Raw genomic sequence first — 17,307 nt, forward strand, 5'->3', positions numbered from 1 at the left:
GTCATATACTTAAGGATATTAAGATTGGTCACTATAGTTGAGCCCGATCCATTCATCTATTATAAAATCTTTCCTCAAGGGTTTTAGCAGCCATGCTAATTGTTGTTAGATCCATTATTTCCTACGGGATTATCAAATGGTGACTTTTCAAATGGTATCATTCCTTTGGCATTTCATATCTAGAATTCTTCTATAGCAAAAGAACTTTCCCACACCAACTATTATCTTGAAATACAGTTCATAAAGGAAAGTCAGGATAAATACTTGACTTTTTTTTTTTAATTTTTTATGTCTTTATTTTATTTTGAGAGACAGAGGCAGAGAGCAAGCGGGGGAGGGACAGAGAGGGAGAGGGAGACACAGAAGCTGAAGCAGGCTCCAGGCCTTGAACTGTCAGCACAGAGACCAACGCAGGGCTCAAACCCATGGACAATGAGATCATGACCTGAGCCGAAGTTGGACATAACTGGGCCACCCAGGCACCCCTCTTTTTTTTTAACCAACATATACAATAATGAGTTGGTGCCCCCATAATCTCCATCAGTGATTTGGGTATTATCATTAAAAATTTATGAATTTTTACATATTTGAGGTGTTTCAATCCTTCTGCAGATATTTATTCTTTTTTTATTATGTAAACATCCTCCATTGTCTCTAGTAGTTAATGTTACAAAAATGTCTGATGGTAAAATCTTTCCTTTGTAGGTGACCTGCCTTTGAAATTCAAAAGAACTATCAGGATATGTCTAGTTTGGGTCTCATTCCATTCTTCTTGCTTGGTACTTGTGAGTTCTTTTAATCTACAGACTCAAGTTTTTCTCTAGCTCAAATAAATTCCTTTGAGAGATTATTTTCCCCATCTGTTCTCATCTTTACATCTCTTCTAAGTGTAGTGAATTTTCTAACTCTAGTCTTTATTTTTACTTTCTCTCCATAATTTTAATTAATTAAAATTTTTTAATTAATTCACTTTTCACACTGAATACACAGAGAATTTTTCAAGGTTGTCTTTCTATTCACTGATTGGATGTTCCATAACATTCAATCAGCTATACATAATTTAAAATTTCTTAAATTCTGTCTTTTCATATTCAGGAGCTCTTTGCTATTCTCAAATTATTACTTTCACTATATAAAGGGAAATTTTTCAAAAAACTTGCAAATACAGTACAATAAAACCCATATATTATTTATCTGATATAATCTATGATTACCATTTTGCCTCAGATCATTATTTTTGGTGTCTACTTACTCGCTTCATTTAGTAATGGAATGCCCAGTTTATTCACACTAAAAATATTAGTTTTTTTTAACTTGTTTTTGTGCTAAGTTTATCTTATAGAAGGTCATTTGCTCTGATGATTAAGATTGGTCCCCCTTTTTGACCATGGTCCCCCTTTTTGACCATTATTTTGCACAAAATTTAAGGAAGCACTTATTTTGAGGTTCATGCATAACACTGAGAATGAGTATCTCCTTAATAATGACACATCTATTGCCAAAATTTAACTCTTGGGTTTAAACAAGTGCAAAGTTAAGCACTTACACAACCTCAAGAGTTAGTGGTTTCTCAAATTTTACACTCTAGGGTTGCCTTTCTTGCTTTACCCTAGTCCTTGCTGTGCACTTTGTTGTGGGTCTTTTCATTTTTTATTTTGTCTGTTTCCTACTATTACAGACTAAAGTTTAGCCAGTACTGGCAGTTGAGAAGGGCTGGCTCTGTTATAGTTTGTATAAATGTGTTCAAATTCTATAGATATGTTCCTCTTCTTCACGCAGTAAAGGAAAAGCTAATCAGTGCTTCCTTTACATTTATCATCAATAACGTATCCTAAAGTGATCCGATAAAATACATCAGTGACATTCAGTTTATCATTTGTTGCTAATTGCTTAGCTTTTACAAAGCATTTAGTAAATCAGCCAAACTTGTAAATCATTCTTTATCATCAAAGTACACACACAATTTACTTACTTTATTCAGATTCTTTTCCCAAATGGGGACAGTTTTGTCTCCGTAAGAAAAAAAATGGCAATTCAATCCTTAGTTGGAAAACTGTAATAGGTACTTTAATCCAGTTACTCCAGAATATATTAATATAAAAGAATAAACTCTCAAAATCACACTTAATTACTGTATAAAGTTGGTTTCAAAAGTCAAGCATTCTAATCATGATTTGTTTGTTTTTAAACAAAATTTAGCATTTTTATATTTCCCATTACATACAGTCAGAAAAATCGAGAGGTAAATTCTTAGAGACGTTCTTGATTCTATGGTTGCTCATTCTTCCAGTTTGCAAAGGCCTTAAGTAGGTTACAGCTACTGCACATTCGTCTGTCAAATTTGCCTCATCGGTACAACAGGGCTGGGGCTAGAGTGAGTCAAGGCAGTGCCTGAGAACACAAGTTTCAAGGACGCATTCACTCTTAGGGTGGTGCACATGTAAAGTCCACACTTAACCAATAGGAGAGAAGTGTCTCCTTAAATTTTGTGCCCTACAAGCATTTCTTGCCACACCCTAGTCCAGGCCCTGCAGTACATATGTCCAAATAGATTTTAAATATATATATATATATTTTTTTTACAAATAGTTTATTGTCAAATTAGTTTCCACATAACACTCAGTGCTCATCCCCAAAGTGCCCTCCTCCATGCCCACTCCCCCCTCCCCCCCACATCCATCAGTCCTCAGTTTTTGTCAGCATTCAAGAGTCTCTCATGGTTTGCCTCTCTCCCTTTCCCCCACCATTTCCCCCCTTCTTCTCCCCCTTCTTCCTCCGTCAAGTTCCTCCTAATCCTCCTATACGTGCAAACATATGATATTTGTCCTTCTCTGCCTGACTTATTTCGCTCAGCATAACACCCTCAAGGTCCATCCATGTTGCTACACATGGCCAGATTTCATTGTTTCTCATTGCCATGGAGTATTCCATGGTATAGATAAACCACATCTTCTTGATCCATTCATCTGTTGATGGACACTTAGGCTCTTTCCATGTTTTAGCTATTGTGCAGAGTGCTGCTATGAACTTTTAAATATATTTTTAAATGTTTGTTTATTTGAGAGAGACCGAGAGGGCATGAGTGCAAAAGGGAAAGAATCCTACGTAGGCTCTGTGCTGTCAGTGCAGAGCCCAACACAGGGCTCAATCTCATGTACAGTGAGATCATAACTGGAGTCAAAATCAAAAGTCAGACACTTAACCAACAAAGCCACCCAGGAACCCCATATGTTTCAGAATTGATATCGCAGGTGCCAAAATAGGAATATTTTTCAATATCTTCACCAGTAATTTTATGCTCTGAAAATTACCGTATCTTTTCAGACATCATTACATAAATGCAGTGAGCTGATTTTGAAGGAAATATTATTTACGTTTTGCTACTTTGGATTTCTTGTTTGCTTGTGGATTTTTTATTTGTCTTTGTATTCTATTGTAGTACTGTTCCTAGCCTTTATGCTCAACTGCAAAATATTTTCATGATATTCCTTTGAGACATCTGATTATTTTCAAATGTCATTTTCAAATGACTGTTTTGGGGCATCTGGTGGCTCAGTAGGTTAAGCGTCTGACTCTTGATTTTGGCTCAGGTCCTGATCTGACAATTTCATGAGTTCAAGTCTCACGTCCGGCCCTGGACTGAAAGCATGGAGTCTGCTTGGGACTCTCCCTCTCTCTCTCTCTCTCTCTCTGCCCCTCCCCCATTCTCTCTCTCTCTTTCTCTCAAAATAAATACATAAACTTAAAAAAATGACTGTTTGGGGGCACCTAGGTGGCTCAGTATGTTGAGCATCTGATTTTTAATGTTGGCTTGGGTCATGATCCCAAGATCGTGGGATCAAGCCCTACATCACGCTCTGCTCTGAATGTGGAGACTGTTTAAGATTCCTTTGCTTTCTCCCTCTGTCCCTCTCCCTAGCTCATTCTTATTCTCTCTCTCTCTAAAAAAAAATTAAAGGGGGCCCTGGGTAGCTCAGTCAAATTAAGAATATGACTCTTGGTTTCCACTCAGGTCATAATCTCATAGTTTGTGGGATGAAGCCCTGTATAGGGCTTTGTGCTGGCAGTGCAGAGCTGCTTGGGATTCTCTCTCTCTCCATCTCTCTCTGCCTCTCCCCTGTTTGCACTCTCTCTCAAAATAAATAAACTTTAAAAAAAATTTTAATACAATGACTGTTACAAGCAATTATAATATAGGTATTCTCACAGAGGAGATACCAAGATTTGGGCTCTTTGCATCTCTATTATAAAACTCTCTTTCTTTTTTCTTTCTTATTTCTTTCCTTTCTTTCTTCTTCTTTTCTTTCTTCCTTTCTCTCTTTCTTTTTCATTCATTCATTTAGAGGAGGGGAGGGCAGAAAGACAGACTATCAAGTGGACTCCATGACACACGGACTTGATCCCACAATTCTGGGATCATGACCCACGCCAAAATCAAAAGTCTGATACTCAACCAACTGAGCCACTCAGGCACCCCAAAATCTCACATTTTAATAGACATCAATGGCACAGCCTGCTAACTGTTCCCTAATAACGACTGTAGACTGTACTCTTCTTTCTTAGTAATATAACCTTGATTTTTAACTGAGTAATACAACTACCCAGAATAAAGATTTATTTTCTAGTGTTCCTTGCTTGAGGTAAATAGGGCTGTCTTTTGTCCTTTTCTTTTTTTAGGAATGGGGCATATTGGCTGTAGTTCAAGTAGCCATCCTGGAAGTCCATGCCAAGGATGGTGGGTCAGCAAAACAGGAGACTAGGTTCCTGATGCCTTTGTGAGGCTACTGTATCAGCACTGCACCTTTAACATTTTCAAAGACAGAAATAAGTTTTTCTTTTATTTAAACTGGCATTTGAGGGGTACCTGGCTGGCTCAGTCAGTGGAGCATTTGACTCAATCTCAGGGTTGTGAGTTCAAGCCCAACACTGGGTGTACAGATTGCTTAAAACTACAGTCTTAATGGGGTGCCTAAGTGGCTCAGTCAGTTACGTGTCTGACTCTTGATTTCGGCTCAGGTCATGATTTCAACGTTTTGTGAGTTCAGACCCCACGTCGGGCCCTAGACTGACAGAGCAGAGACTGCTTGGGATTCTCTCTCTCCTTCTCTCTCTCGCTCTCTCTGCCCCTCCCCCACTCATTCATTTTCGCTCTCTTTCTCAAAATAAATAAATAAAAATGGAAAAAAAAAGAAAATCTTAAAAGAAAAAAACAAAACACATTTGAGGCTTTCTATTGACCACAGATAATCCTAATTCCAACTGAAAGTCCATTAAACAGAGACTCATTTGGTTAATAAGATCTTAAAAAATAATAATTCTAGAAGTTTCCACATACATATTAAGAAAAAGTAGTTCATTCAGTGTAATTTGTTTTTTTTTTTTAAGTTTATTTATTTATTTTGAGAGAGAAGCTTGAGTAGGGGAAGGGCAGAGAGAGAGGAGAGAGGATCTCAAGCAGGCTCTAAGCTATCAGCCCAGAGTCAGACATAGAGCTCAAATTCACTGAAGAGTGAGATCATTACTTGAGCTGAAAACCAAGAACTGGGTGGTTAATCGACTGAGCCACCCCAGGGCCCCTCAGTGTAATTTGTTCTTAACCTTCAGCAAAAATCAGCCACAGTGAAAGAAAGGTAGCTTTGCACAGGGGAGACAGGAAAGTCTAGAACATAAACTATTCTGCAGGGAAATAATAAGCTAAATTATCAGTAAAGAGGTAAAGGCAGATTGAAGACATTCGAGAGAAGTAGCAGTTAAAATTGAGGCTGACTGCTGAAACCCAGTTGTATCCTCTGCCTACAGTTCTGCAAAATTCCTTGGGTCTTTATTACAAGTTATCCTTTGGCTTAAGTTAAAAAAATTCAACCAAATGGATTGTTTCTATTAGTTATAGCCAAGAGTACTAACCAATAGAACAGGCAATACATACAGGAGTGCCTCATTTAGTCAGTATTACTGAGAAACAACTTATTCTGGTGAGTAAGGTATTCCAGCAAGTAAAAATTTTATACATAACTTACCCACTGTCTACACCCTATCCATTGTCACTGAATACAGTTTGGCATTTAATTTTACAAAATAACTGTATTTACCATTGCATTCAATTACATTCTGATCCTTGTGTTTTTTATTATTTTTCTTGGAAAGCTTGAGACATTTTCAATGTACATATGGGAAGTTAATAGTTTGAATGTGGACCTACTGTTTTTCAGCATGAATGGCTCATAGTCACCATTCTGCAGCTTCGCAGAAGAGAAATGGAGATAAAGAACTTTCTAGGAGGTCTTTATGTGTAAAAGCTAAAAAGGGTGTTGACCTTGTGGTTTTAATTTGCTGCTGCACCCAATCAAGGGAACTGCTGTGTGTAATTTTGACTTTAGTTTAACGCTGGGCTTCCCACAGTTACTGCAATCTGTTCTCAAGTTCAAAAACATCCAAGTGTAAACCTTAGGATTTTGCCAGAACTTGTTAAAAAGAGGTAACTTGTTTAACTGGGCCTTGAGATATGGATAGGAGTTTCACTTTTAGAGATCGACAGCAGATCGAGCTTCATCGATGAGGATCTTTGAGGAGCCCTTCTCCACTTGACCAGGCTCATTTCATCATCAAATGTGCATTGGGGCTTTTCTCTATGCTATCACAGAAATGTAAGTTTATTTTAATTCTTTTTTGCCATTGATAGTTGGCTGTTGATATATTCCGATTTTTATGGAATTGGGTATATACTGTTTAATAATATACTTTAGCAGATATCTCTAGGAACAATGTTGTTTATGTTCCTAAGCTCACTCTCATAATTTTAATGGCATTTTATACTATGTTGCAGGAATTTTATCTAGGAGTTCAGAGTTATATATTTATTAATTAACTTATATTCTCAGTTAGTAAATGATGTCAGGCACCACTGAGTCTAACTTATCATTTTATTGGGGCGCCTGGGTGGCTCAGTCGGTTAAGCGTCCGACTTCGGCTCAGATCACGATCTCATGGTTTGTGGGTTCGAGCCCCGCAACAGGCTCTGTGCTGACAGCTAGAGCCTGGAGCCTGTTTCAGATTCTGTGTTTCCCTCTCTCTCTGACCCTCCCCTGCTCATGCTGTCTCTATCTCTCTCTCAAAAATAAATAAAATGTTAAAAAAAAAATTATCATTTTATTTTATTGAATGGTCATATATTTAATGTCAGGTTACTTCGCTACACATTGGCCTTCTTCCTAAGTTGTTTTTAAAACTTTTAGGTTTTATTACTTTATAAATACAGGAATCAACGGTCTGAAGCATGGAGTTTATACAGATTTATGACACTGAAAGGTCCTTAGCTTCCTTCAGGGTAGTTTGAATTTTATTTGCAATATAAGTACATGCTTACTCCCACTTTGTTTGTTTAAATTCTGATCTTAGTTCTTTTTCTTTTTTTTTTTTTAATTTTTTTTAATGTTTTTTATTTATTTCTAGGAGAGAGAGAGAGACAGCAGGAGCAGGGGAGGGTCAGAGAGAGAGGGAGTCACAGACTCTGAAAGAGGCTCCAGGCTCTGAGCTGGCAGTCAGCACAGAGCTCGATGCGGGGCTCGAACCCATGAACCGCGAGATCATGACCTGAGTGAAAGCTGGAAGCTTAACCGACTAAGCCACCCGGGTGCCCCTGATCTTAGTTCTTTTTCATAAATTTTCTGAAAAATAAGTAGTTTCAGGTGACAGGTGGGGAAATTAATCATTTGGCTGAGCACTTGTCATTTGATGACACTGAATGCTCCTCAGTCTCTGCAGTCAGTTACCCCTGAGTACAGTCTAGCATTGTGTTACACAAAACAATTATGGTATAATACCCTTTTATTCTTTGACTAAAATGAACCTGGCTTTTCCCAAAAGCTTTATTTGAACTATTATCTCCTTTCAATTTACAAGTAAGGAAAGTAATTGGCAAGGAGCATAACTTAAAAGCATTAAAAGTCTTCAATAATTTTAATGGAAATATTTTGATGTAAAACATAATTTCTTGCTTCCCTCTACAGAATACTGTGTACAATACACAGTAAGATTTTTTTTCATATTGACTGAAAGTTGCCAAAACGGTCCATTATTTTACTCAGCTTTAATACCACAAAGTCTTCACAAACCACTAGAAGATACGCATCTATACATACATCTCTTCTAATAGATACATGCACACATATATCTACTCCTATGATGAATAAGCCCCATACTACTGTGCTTTCTCAGCTGCCATTTATCATTTTTATTACTGTCAGTATGCCATTGATTCTAATCTTTCTTATCTCATACATAATGGATAGTTTGTACTTTCCAGTTTGGGGGGGGGTTGGCAATGGTCCTTTTTTTTTTTTTTTCTTTTTTTTTTTTATGAAATCGTACACGAATTCCATATATAAAATGAAAGAATATGGATTTCTGCTGTGGAAACAGAATAGGGGAGCCAGCGTTCTGCTGCTAGGCCTCTATACCTGGTCCTCCATGCAGAACACTGAGGTACCTGATTAAACCCCAGGCCACCATCTATCATTTTTATTACTGTCAGTATGCCATTGATTCTAATCTTTCTTATCTCATACATAATGGATAGTTTGTACTTTCCAGAGTGGGGGGGGGGGTTGGCAATTGTTTTTTTTTTTTTTTTCTTTTTTTTTTTTTTATGAAATCGTACACGAATTCCATATATAAAATGAAAGAATATGGATTTCTGCTGTGGAAACAGAATAGGGGAGCCAGCGTTCTGCTGCTAGGCCTCTATACCTGGTCCTCCATGCAGAACACTGAGGTACCTGATTAAACCCCAGGCCACCATCAAATAGTTTAACACCACTGGTGAAATCCAAGGGTGATTTCCTCTATTCTGAAGGATAAACTTTCTTAGTTTGTACCTTGTATATCTTGTACCTTGTACAGAAGGCAACAACAAAAAGATCCATGATCTCATCACTCAGTAACTTTGATTAGTATAACAAACAAAAACAGAAGTAAAACATATGTAAGGTTCAAAAATTCAAAAATAGGTAAAAAAGGAAAAGAAATGCCTTTCTCAGTCTTGTGCATACGCTCTACTCTACCAAAACCCTTCTCATGAAAGGTATTCACTAATAAATTACTTATAATTCCTTCCACAATGCACTTGAGTATGTATGTCCGTGTGTGTTCTCAATGTAGGTGTGAATAAAGCTTTTTAAATAAAACTTTATACAGGGGCACCTGTGTGGCTCGGTCGGTTAAGTGTCCAATTTCAGCTCTGGTCATGATCTTGTAGTTTGTAAGTTTGAGCCTATCCTGGGCTCTCTGCTGATGGCTCAGAGCCTGAAGCCTGCTTCAGGGTCTGTGTCTCCTTCTCTCTCTGCCCCTTCCTGCTTATGCTCTGTCTCTCTCAAAAATAAATAAATGTTAAAAATTTTTTAAATAAAACTTTATACATACAAAAGATATTATATTGTAACCATTATATACTTTATTTCCTTTATTTTTTAAATTTAATATCAACAATCTTTTTTAAAAGTAATTTTTCACAGCTGTACTTCACATAATTGAGTAATATGAACTAACTCCCAGATCAGCAGAATGTGCTACTGTGGATATGACTGATGGCATTTCTATTGTCTGTGTCTGTCTGTGTCTGAGCTTCATAAGGCACTTTCTAAGAGAGGCATGGTGCCTTTCCTATAACATCCTTTATTCCATGGCATAGTTGCAATGGGACACTATCCTCAAAATAATATAAAAAACAGCTATGTTATACATCACTACAACAGAACTTAATCACCAAGTTTAGCAATGTTTCTATGGAACAATGTGTTTACAGTTCCAATTTGGAACTGGGGAACTAGAATTAGCTCTCTAGAGGTAGAATAGCACCATGGGAAAAGTATGGGTTTTAGATTAAAAGGACCTGAATTTTAATCCAGGCACTGTCACTACTAGTTTTATCATTCTGAGCAACTTACTAAACTAAGGTTCAGTTTCTTACATATAAAAAGGAGATAATGATATGTATTTTTTAAGTTGTTTTATGGATCAAATGTATACAAGAGGCACTGTTAAGTTCCCTACAAAGAGATTAGGATGTCTTAATTAGCTTCAAACTCCTGATGGACTATAGAAGAGGGTGGGGCAGGGAGTAGGCAGTGGAGTAGAGATTTCGGGAGACAAGGGACAGTTAGAATGGTTAAAGGACCTAAACAGCTTCTTGATTCTGACTAGTGCCCCAGTTACTGTCTTTTTTTCTATCATGGGCACAGGAATTGGCCATCTCCTTTCCTGTAATTTCTAAGATGTGCTGCTTTTGTTTATAGCATTGAGCCCCCACTCCCACCTTTCCCTAACCAATTAGAAGATGGAAATCTAGTCCAAGTTTCTCCCCTTAAAGTTACAGGGTTAAAAAATACCTGATACAAAAGCAAATACCTTGAGATAGACTTTTAGAATACAAGAGTGAAAACCTCAGTGAACTTTCTCTCTAAAACAATGAAACTACAGGCAAACTATTTCACAACTCTAGCATTTAACAAACAAACAAAAAATATTAACTGAAATATCCAAGAGAAACTACTGAACTTTAGTGTGCTTGAGAAAAACAGCAGTAGGCACTTGAGGTGATGAATGGCCCAGATATCACTCAACTAATGGAAGTGACAGTTCCAATCCTGTTTCTACTGGCTGGAGGACCTGTAATCTTTACTGTATCCCACTAAGTGGAAGTTCATCTTATTTTTCCCTTAACTACCTGTGAGAATTAAATTATGTATTATGATAGCAATAACAAATTACCCATGAGTTGATGGGCAAAAGGTACTTACCTAAAAAACTTACTAAATCCAACATTTTGACCTTAGACATACAAGATATCATACTATTTGCAATCATTTAAAAGCTTTAGACTTGTTCCAAAAATGTGTTTTATCTTTCCATGAAATAATTATGCATTAAAATTTCTAAAAATAGTGACAATAAGGCCAAAATTTTAACTTGACATAAACAAAAATGACAATATTGAAATTCTTCAAAAAAACATTTCTCAGGGTGCCTGGGTGACTCAGTTGGTTAAGCGTCTGACTCTTGATTTAGGCTCAGGTCATGATCTCATGGTTTGTGAGTCAGAGCCGCATATCACGTTCCACGCTGTCAGTGCGAGGATTATGCTTCGGATTGTCTCTCCCTTTCTCTCTGTTCCTCCCCTACTTGCATGCATGCTTTCTCTCTTTCTTTTTCGAAATAAATAAACTTAAAAAATAAAAAGGCATTTCTGTGCACTGGAACTTAATCTTTCCAGTATGTTTCTCAGAGAATGATTTCTACTTCTTCTGTATCAATGCAAACTGTCCCTCACACCTAGCTGCTTTATTCTTTCTTTAAAGCACCATTACTGTAATGATAATGTCTTCCCTCCTCTGATTTCAAAACAGCATTTAAAAAATCTTAATCCAAATTATCCATACTGTTCTGTAAACTTACAGGCTCCCAAACATATACACACTGTTGCAGTATAACAGATTTACTTGGATTGTACTTTTAAAATATCATCAAAAATAGCAAACAAGGATTTTTCTTAATTTTTGAATAAAATTGCATGGGGGGAAAAAGATTAAACGTAACACATGTTTTTACTAAGAATAAACTCCTACCTTAGGAGAAGTGGAGAGATCTCTTCCTGAAGAAATAATTGTGTTTTCATTTAATCCTCCTATCTTTGGTGAGAGGGCTGGTGGGGCTGGGGCTTTTCTTTTCACTCTCCTTTCAGTTTCCAGTTCTTGAATTGGATTTACCAAATTATTTGGAGGAAGAGTTGGTTTAGGTTCATAAAAAGGATTAGATCTAAATGAAAGAAGAATTGTTGTTAAATGTTACTCTAAAATATTTTATTCCTAACTAAAATAATAAAATATTCATTTATAAAACTAAAAAATACTGAAAATGATAAGGAGCAACCCAAACTAGTGATAACACACAATTTGGAAACAATCACTATTAATCTGTTGTTTTTTAATCATTACAATAAAATTTTTCCCTTTTAAAATGTATTAAAAATTTTTTTTCATACAAGCTCACACTTAGCTCAATTGCATATAGATCCTTAGAAAAATGTTTACAGTAATAGTAAATCCTATATACTCTCCACAAAGAAAAAGGAAACAAGATATGGAAATACTGATTTGTTTTTTTCTATGCTCCCTATATCAAACATTTTTTTTTTCTTGCATTTCATGCCTTTTCATTAGGGAACATCTTTTAGAATTCAGTGAGGATCTTGTAATAGTAAATTCTCCCAGGCATTGAAAATGTTATGTCACACTTAAATGACAATTTAGCTGGGTAGAGAATTCTAATTGTCAGTTAATTTGTCTCAGGACTCTGATGATATAGCCCACTGTTAGCCTGTTATTGTTCTTTTTAAAAGAATATTGTTCTTTTATCTTTGGTTGCTGTTAAGATCTCCTCCGGTTTCAAGCAATTTACTATGATATGTCTAGGTGTGGATTTCTTTCCAGGTTTCTTAAATTTCCTGAGTCTGAATATTTATGTTTCATTAGTTCTTTTCTTGTTTTTTTAAGTTTATTTATTCTGAGAGAGAGAGAGAGAGAGAGAGAGAGAGAGAGAGCGCACATGCATGAGCGGGGAAAGGGCAGTGAGAGAGGGAGAGAGAATCCCAAGTAGGCTCCATGCTATCAGCAGGGAGCCCCACGCAGGGCTTGATATCATGAACCATTAGATCACTACTTGAGTGGAAACAGAGTTGGATGCTTAACTGACTGAGCTACCTGGGCGCCCTTATGTTTCATTAGTTCTAAAAAATTATCAGCCATTATCTCTTTGATAGCCTCTTCTCTATTCTCTTCTTTAGAAAATGTTATTAGATGTATGTTGAATTAATCTCTCTCTACATTTTTATAAAATTTTGTTCCTTCTGTGCTTTATTCTGAATAATTCTCTCACATCTATGATCCAGTTAGCTTTTTCTCTCTTCATTTGTGTCTAATTTAATGTTCAATTCTCCATGAATTTTTTAATTTTGATAAGCATTTTTCTTCATACAGCCATGTGTAAAATACTTCAGGTATAGAGATTTGAGTCATTAATCATTCAAACATTTATTTTATAGTCTCAATTCCCTATCTGATAAATCTATTATTTGAAGTTTTTGAGTGTATAATCCTAGTGTCTCTTCTGTCCCCTGTTTCCATGTATGTTTGTAATTCTAGATTTCAAGTTCAGGACTTAATCTGAGGAAATCCTGCATAGTCTCAGCTGCAAATGCCTCCCTTCAGAGCATTTTATGTTTGCATTTGTTAAGTGCTTCAGGGACCATTTTCTGTGTTCTTTTCTTGGTTTGGAGGATCGCAGACCATCCTGCCAATATACTGTCAAATCCATATGAGTGTGGGCCTGCGTGCTTATAACTTCTCTGGGAAGACATTTTTTCCCCTCTACCTAGTCCAGGCTCAGGCAAGAAAAATCTTCTTTGTTAACTCTGTCTATGAGTAGATGAGGTTTTTTTCTCATTAATTACCCATAAACACAAGTATCTGGTATACAGGATAATTATTCTTCCTATTACACAATAATAAACTGTTATCCTGGTTCTTATTTATTAGTATGTTGCATCTTTCCCCCAGTACCAGTTGGTTCTCTAGAATCCTGTGTGTAAAGTATAAAATTTCTGAGTCTACAAGGCTAAGGTCCAGCTAGCCCAAACATAGTGATTTATACCAAGAGAATTCCACCTAGTCATATAAAGCCTATACTGGTGATAGTCCTCTGTTACAATTATGCATGCTCTTTTTTTAAAAAAAAATTAATGTTTATTTTTGAGAGAGAGAGAGACAGAGCACGAGTAGGGGAGGGAAGAGAGAGGGCAACAAAGAATACGAAGCAGTATGCATGCTCTTTTAACTACAACAGTACAAGACTCAGAACCCCAATAACCAATTATATACACCTCTTCCTAAGAATTCATATAGAGATAGTCAAATCACATGAGACTGGGTACCAAGTATATATGGACCAGAGATGGGAAACATATCATACTTGTGACATCATTCTTACTCTGTACTCATGGCAACAATTAGTGTCATGAGATTCCTTCCCATTGAGCTAGGGTACAGCCACAGAATCTCTCTCAACTTGGGTCAGGGTAGTTGCTTTTAACTGAGTGAGGTTGGCATTTATTTAGAAACCTATTTCTTGTGTTCTCTCCTCTTCTTATTTCTGTGCATTCAAGAGAAAAAGAACAAGAAATAGATATATACTTAAAAATTTGCTTTTCAGAACAAAATATTCTTGTCTAGTGACCAAGATATGCTTGATGTATTTACATCCCATGTTTACAAGCTGCAGAAGAACTTGGGGGAAATCAAAGCAAGGAACAATGCTAAAATAACTAGGTGCTCAGAAAAAGCTGAACATTCTTTCTGAAAAGAGTTATAAAAGGTATCCTATTCAGCCTAGAATAGAGGGCTTATCAATAACATTATTAACTAAGATTAATAAAGTGTTTATGCTGTGCTAGGCCCTATTTTGTTTCATATATATTAACCCATTCAATCCTTACAACAATCTTATTTCCCCTGCTAATTATGATAGCCTTGTACAGCTGTTTTTCTAACTCTAAAAGTAGTCTGAAGGGAGATATTTATAGACTAGTATAGTATAGTAGACTATTCTCCTACTTCCCCAAAGAAGTAAGTTGAAAATATCATTTTTTTAACTCCAAAATTTTAAAAGGGAAAAAATCATTTCTACCCAAACTGATTAGGTACTCTGATCTGGTACCTAATGAGTGGTGGTACCTAGCACACTGTTGTCTCACAGGTAGATTATAGATATGCAGAGATACTTATTCCCTTAGTCCTTCTGGCAATTAAATACTTGCCAATTAATGTTAAATGTTTCAGGATTGAACAGACCCATTTCAATCCAACTGAATTTGTTCAGTTATAAGAACTACTTGGATAATATTTAAAAAAATTTTCTTGGTCAGGTTTGTCTAAAATGAACTTGCATAGTACTTTATAAGATGGCAGCTACTACAGTCATCATTATTATTAATTTGTTATGTAAATATGGCTAGTTTTAAGAAAAACCTAAGTGTTAGAGGATATTTTATTACAAAAAAATTTGTGCTTGGGGCATCTGGGTGGCTCAGTCGGTTGGGCATCCGACTTCAGCTCAGATCATGATCTCACAGTTTGTGAGTTCAAGCCCAGAGTCAGACTCTGTGCTGACTGCTTAGTCCCTGGAGCCTGTTTCGGATTCTGTGTCTCCCTATCTCTCTGTTCCTCCTCCCCTGCGCACACTCTGTCTCTCTCTCAAAAATAAAATAAAGAATTAAAAAAAAAATTTTGCTTAAGAGAAAAAAATGACAGAATCCCTTAAAACAGGTAGTTCCTCAGTACACTTTATATAACTTAATTTACGGTACTCATGCAACTTTTATTAAACTTATCTAGTATGTGTTCAAATATAACTAGATATTGTCATTTATCTTCATGTCTCTGCCTGTTTCAAACCACTTAGGTCTCCCTCTAACTACCTGAATATTAGTATTCTTTGTCAAAAGAAGGTAAATGCAAGTAGAAAAGAAGTTCATAGGGGCGCCTGGGTGGCTTAGTCGGTTAAGTGTCCGACTTTCGCTTAGGTCATGATCTCGCGGTTCGTGGGTTCGAGCCCCGCGTCGGGCTCTGTGCTGACTGCCGGCTCAGAGCCTGGAGCCTGTTTCAATCTGTGACTCCCTCTCTCTCTGACCCTCCCCTGCTCATGCTGTCTCTCTCTCTCCTAGAAATAAATAAAACATTAAAAAAAAAAAAAATTAAAAAAAAAAAAAAAAGAAGTTCATAATCATTTGATTTCCAAAGCTGGATAGTAAGACTCATTATTAATTAGAAACTAATCAAAATGGACATTTTCTGGAAACAATTAGAGCTACATTTCTCAATCTGTTTTACATGTGACATGCAGTAAAAATGAAATTTGTATGTCATGCTAGAGTAAAAATTTAGGAAGCTGCTGGAAAATAGAAGTACCAGGGACTCAGGCTGCCCAGGACCACGCCTCAATGCCAGAAGGACTAAGGGAATAAGTATCTCTGCATATCTATAATTTACCTGTGAGACAACAGTGTGCTAGGTACCACCACTCATTAAGTACTAAATCAGAGTAGGACAAGAAGCTTCTACTTTTAAGGACTCTGAATGATTCTTCCCATGGATCAGACATTTCTAAGTAAAGCTGAATTTCCTCCTCTTTAAGAAAAGGATATGACTATATTTATATGAAGTGTCCAGAATAGTCAAATCAATATAGACAAAGTTTAGATTAATGGTTTTCAGGAGATGGATGGGGGAAGGGAGGAATTAAAACTAACTAGTAACAGGTAAAGTATTTCTTTTTAGGGTGAAAAATGTTGCAGAATTAGATGGTGGTGATGGCTGCACAGCACAGTGAATTAGTTAAGAACCACTGAAGTGTACACTTTAAATATGGAATTTTATCTCTATTTTAAAAAGTGATTAGAAATAATATCTACTATACATTATATACATCATTGTCAACACTGCTCCCTTCTCTATAAAAACAAGTGTGATAGAATTATTGATCAATGCATTTTAAAAATACTTAATATTTTAGTAAGGAAATATTATTTAAGGAATTAGCATAATTCCTATTTCAGTGCTTTCTACATCACTTTGAATAAATAAAAATAATTTTTATCCTTGTATTACATGATTGAGTAATAGATTAGTTACATCATTAACTCATTGTGAATTAAAAATTCATCACTTATATTAAGTGGAAAATTGGACAGAATAAATTTTATTCACTGCTTAGAAAGTAATTCATCCAATAAAAAGAATTACAGAAAAACTATAAATTGATTAGAAATAGGATTAATAAACATACTGAAAAAATAATAAAATATGAAGCAAGTGTACAGTGAAGTCTATAGTCTTTTCCTCTCACTTTGAAAATATATGTTTCTTTGGAAAAACAATTCATGTTTATTAAATGAGTGTGTAGCCTCTCTGAATAAAATTTAATGACAACTTTCCTTCAGAACCAGACATACAACTATACCAGAAATGATTTTATGCTAGACCCCAAAACATTTCATCAGTGTTTTGAAAAAAATATTGCTTGATCATCAGTTTTCATTTTTGCTACATTAACTAGAATGGTTGCACTGACTCCCAAACAAGAGAAAACCGAGAAGCCATGTGGCTGCTAAGTGGAAAGGACATGCGCTACTAGCACTGAAGGGTGTTTACTAGCTCTTGGTGCTGATGGATATGGTGAGGTTCTGAAGGTTTTTTACACATC

The 17,307-nt window shown here is 36.1% G+C and overlaps 1 protein-coding gene across 1 annotated transcript in view; it reads right to left on the reverse strand.

Annotated features, from left to right (window-relative positions):
* The window catches only part of EHBP1 (EH domain binding protein 1), a gene marked incomplete at its 5' end in the record, with an annotated part of 199,053 nt that overhangs the window by 153,863 nt on the left and 27,883 nt on the right, over positions 1-17,307 (reverse strand). The window contains one exon of the mRNA XM_039243181.1: positions 11,619-11,808. Within this exon, the coding sequence (XP_039099112.1) occupies positions 11,619-11,808 (190 nt within the window). The remainder of the gene's footprint in view (positions 1-11,618; positions 11,809-17,307) is intronic.

The sequence above is a fragment of the Hyaena hyaena genome, unplaced genomic scaffold (assembly GCF_003009895.1).
Source record: "Hyaena hyaena isolate Hyena2069 unplaced genomic scaffold, ASM300989v1 scaffold_224, whole genome shotgun sequence".
Taxonomy (NCBI): domain Eukaryota; kingdom Metazoa; phylum Chordata; class Mammalia; order Carnivora; family Hyaenidae; genus Hyaena; species Hyaena hyaena.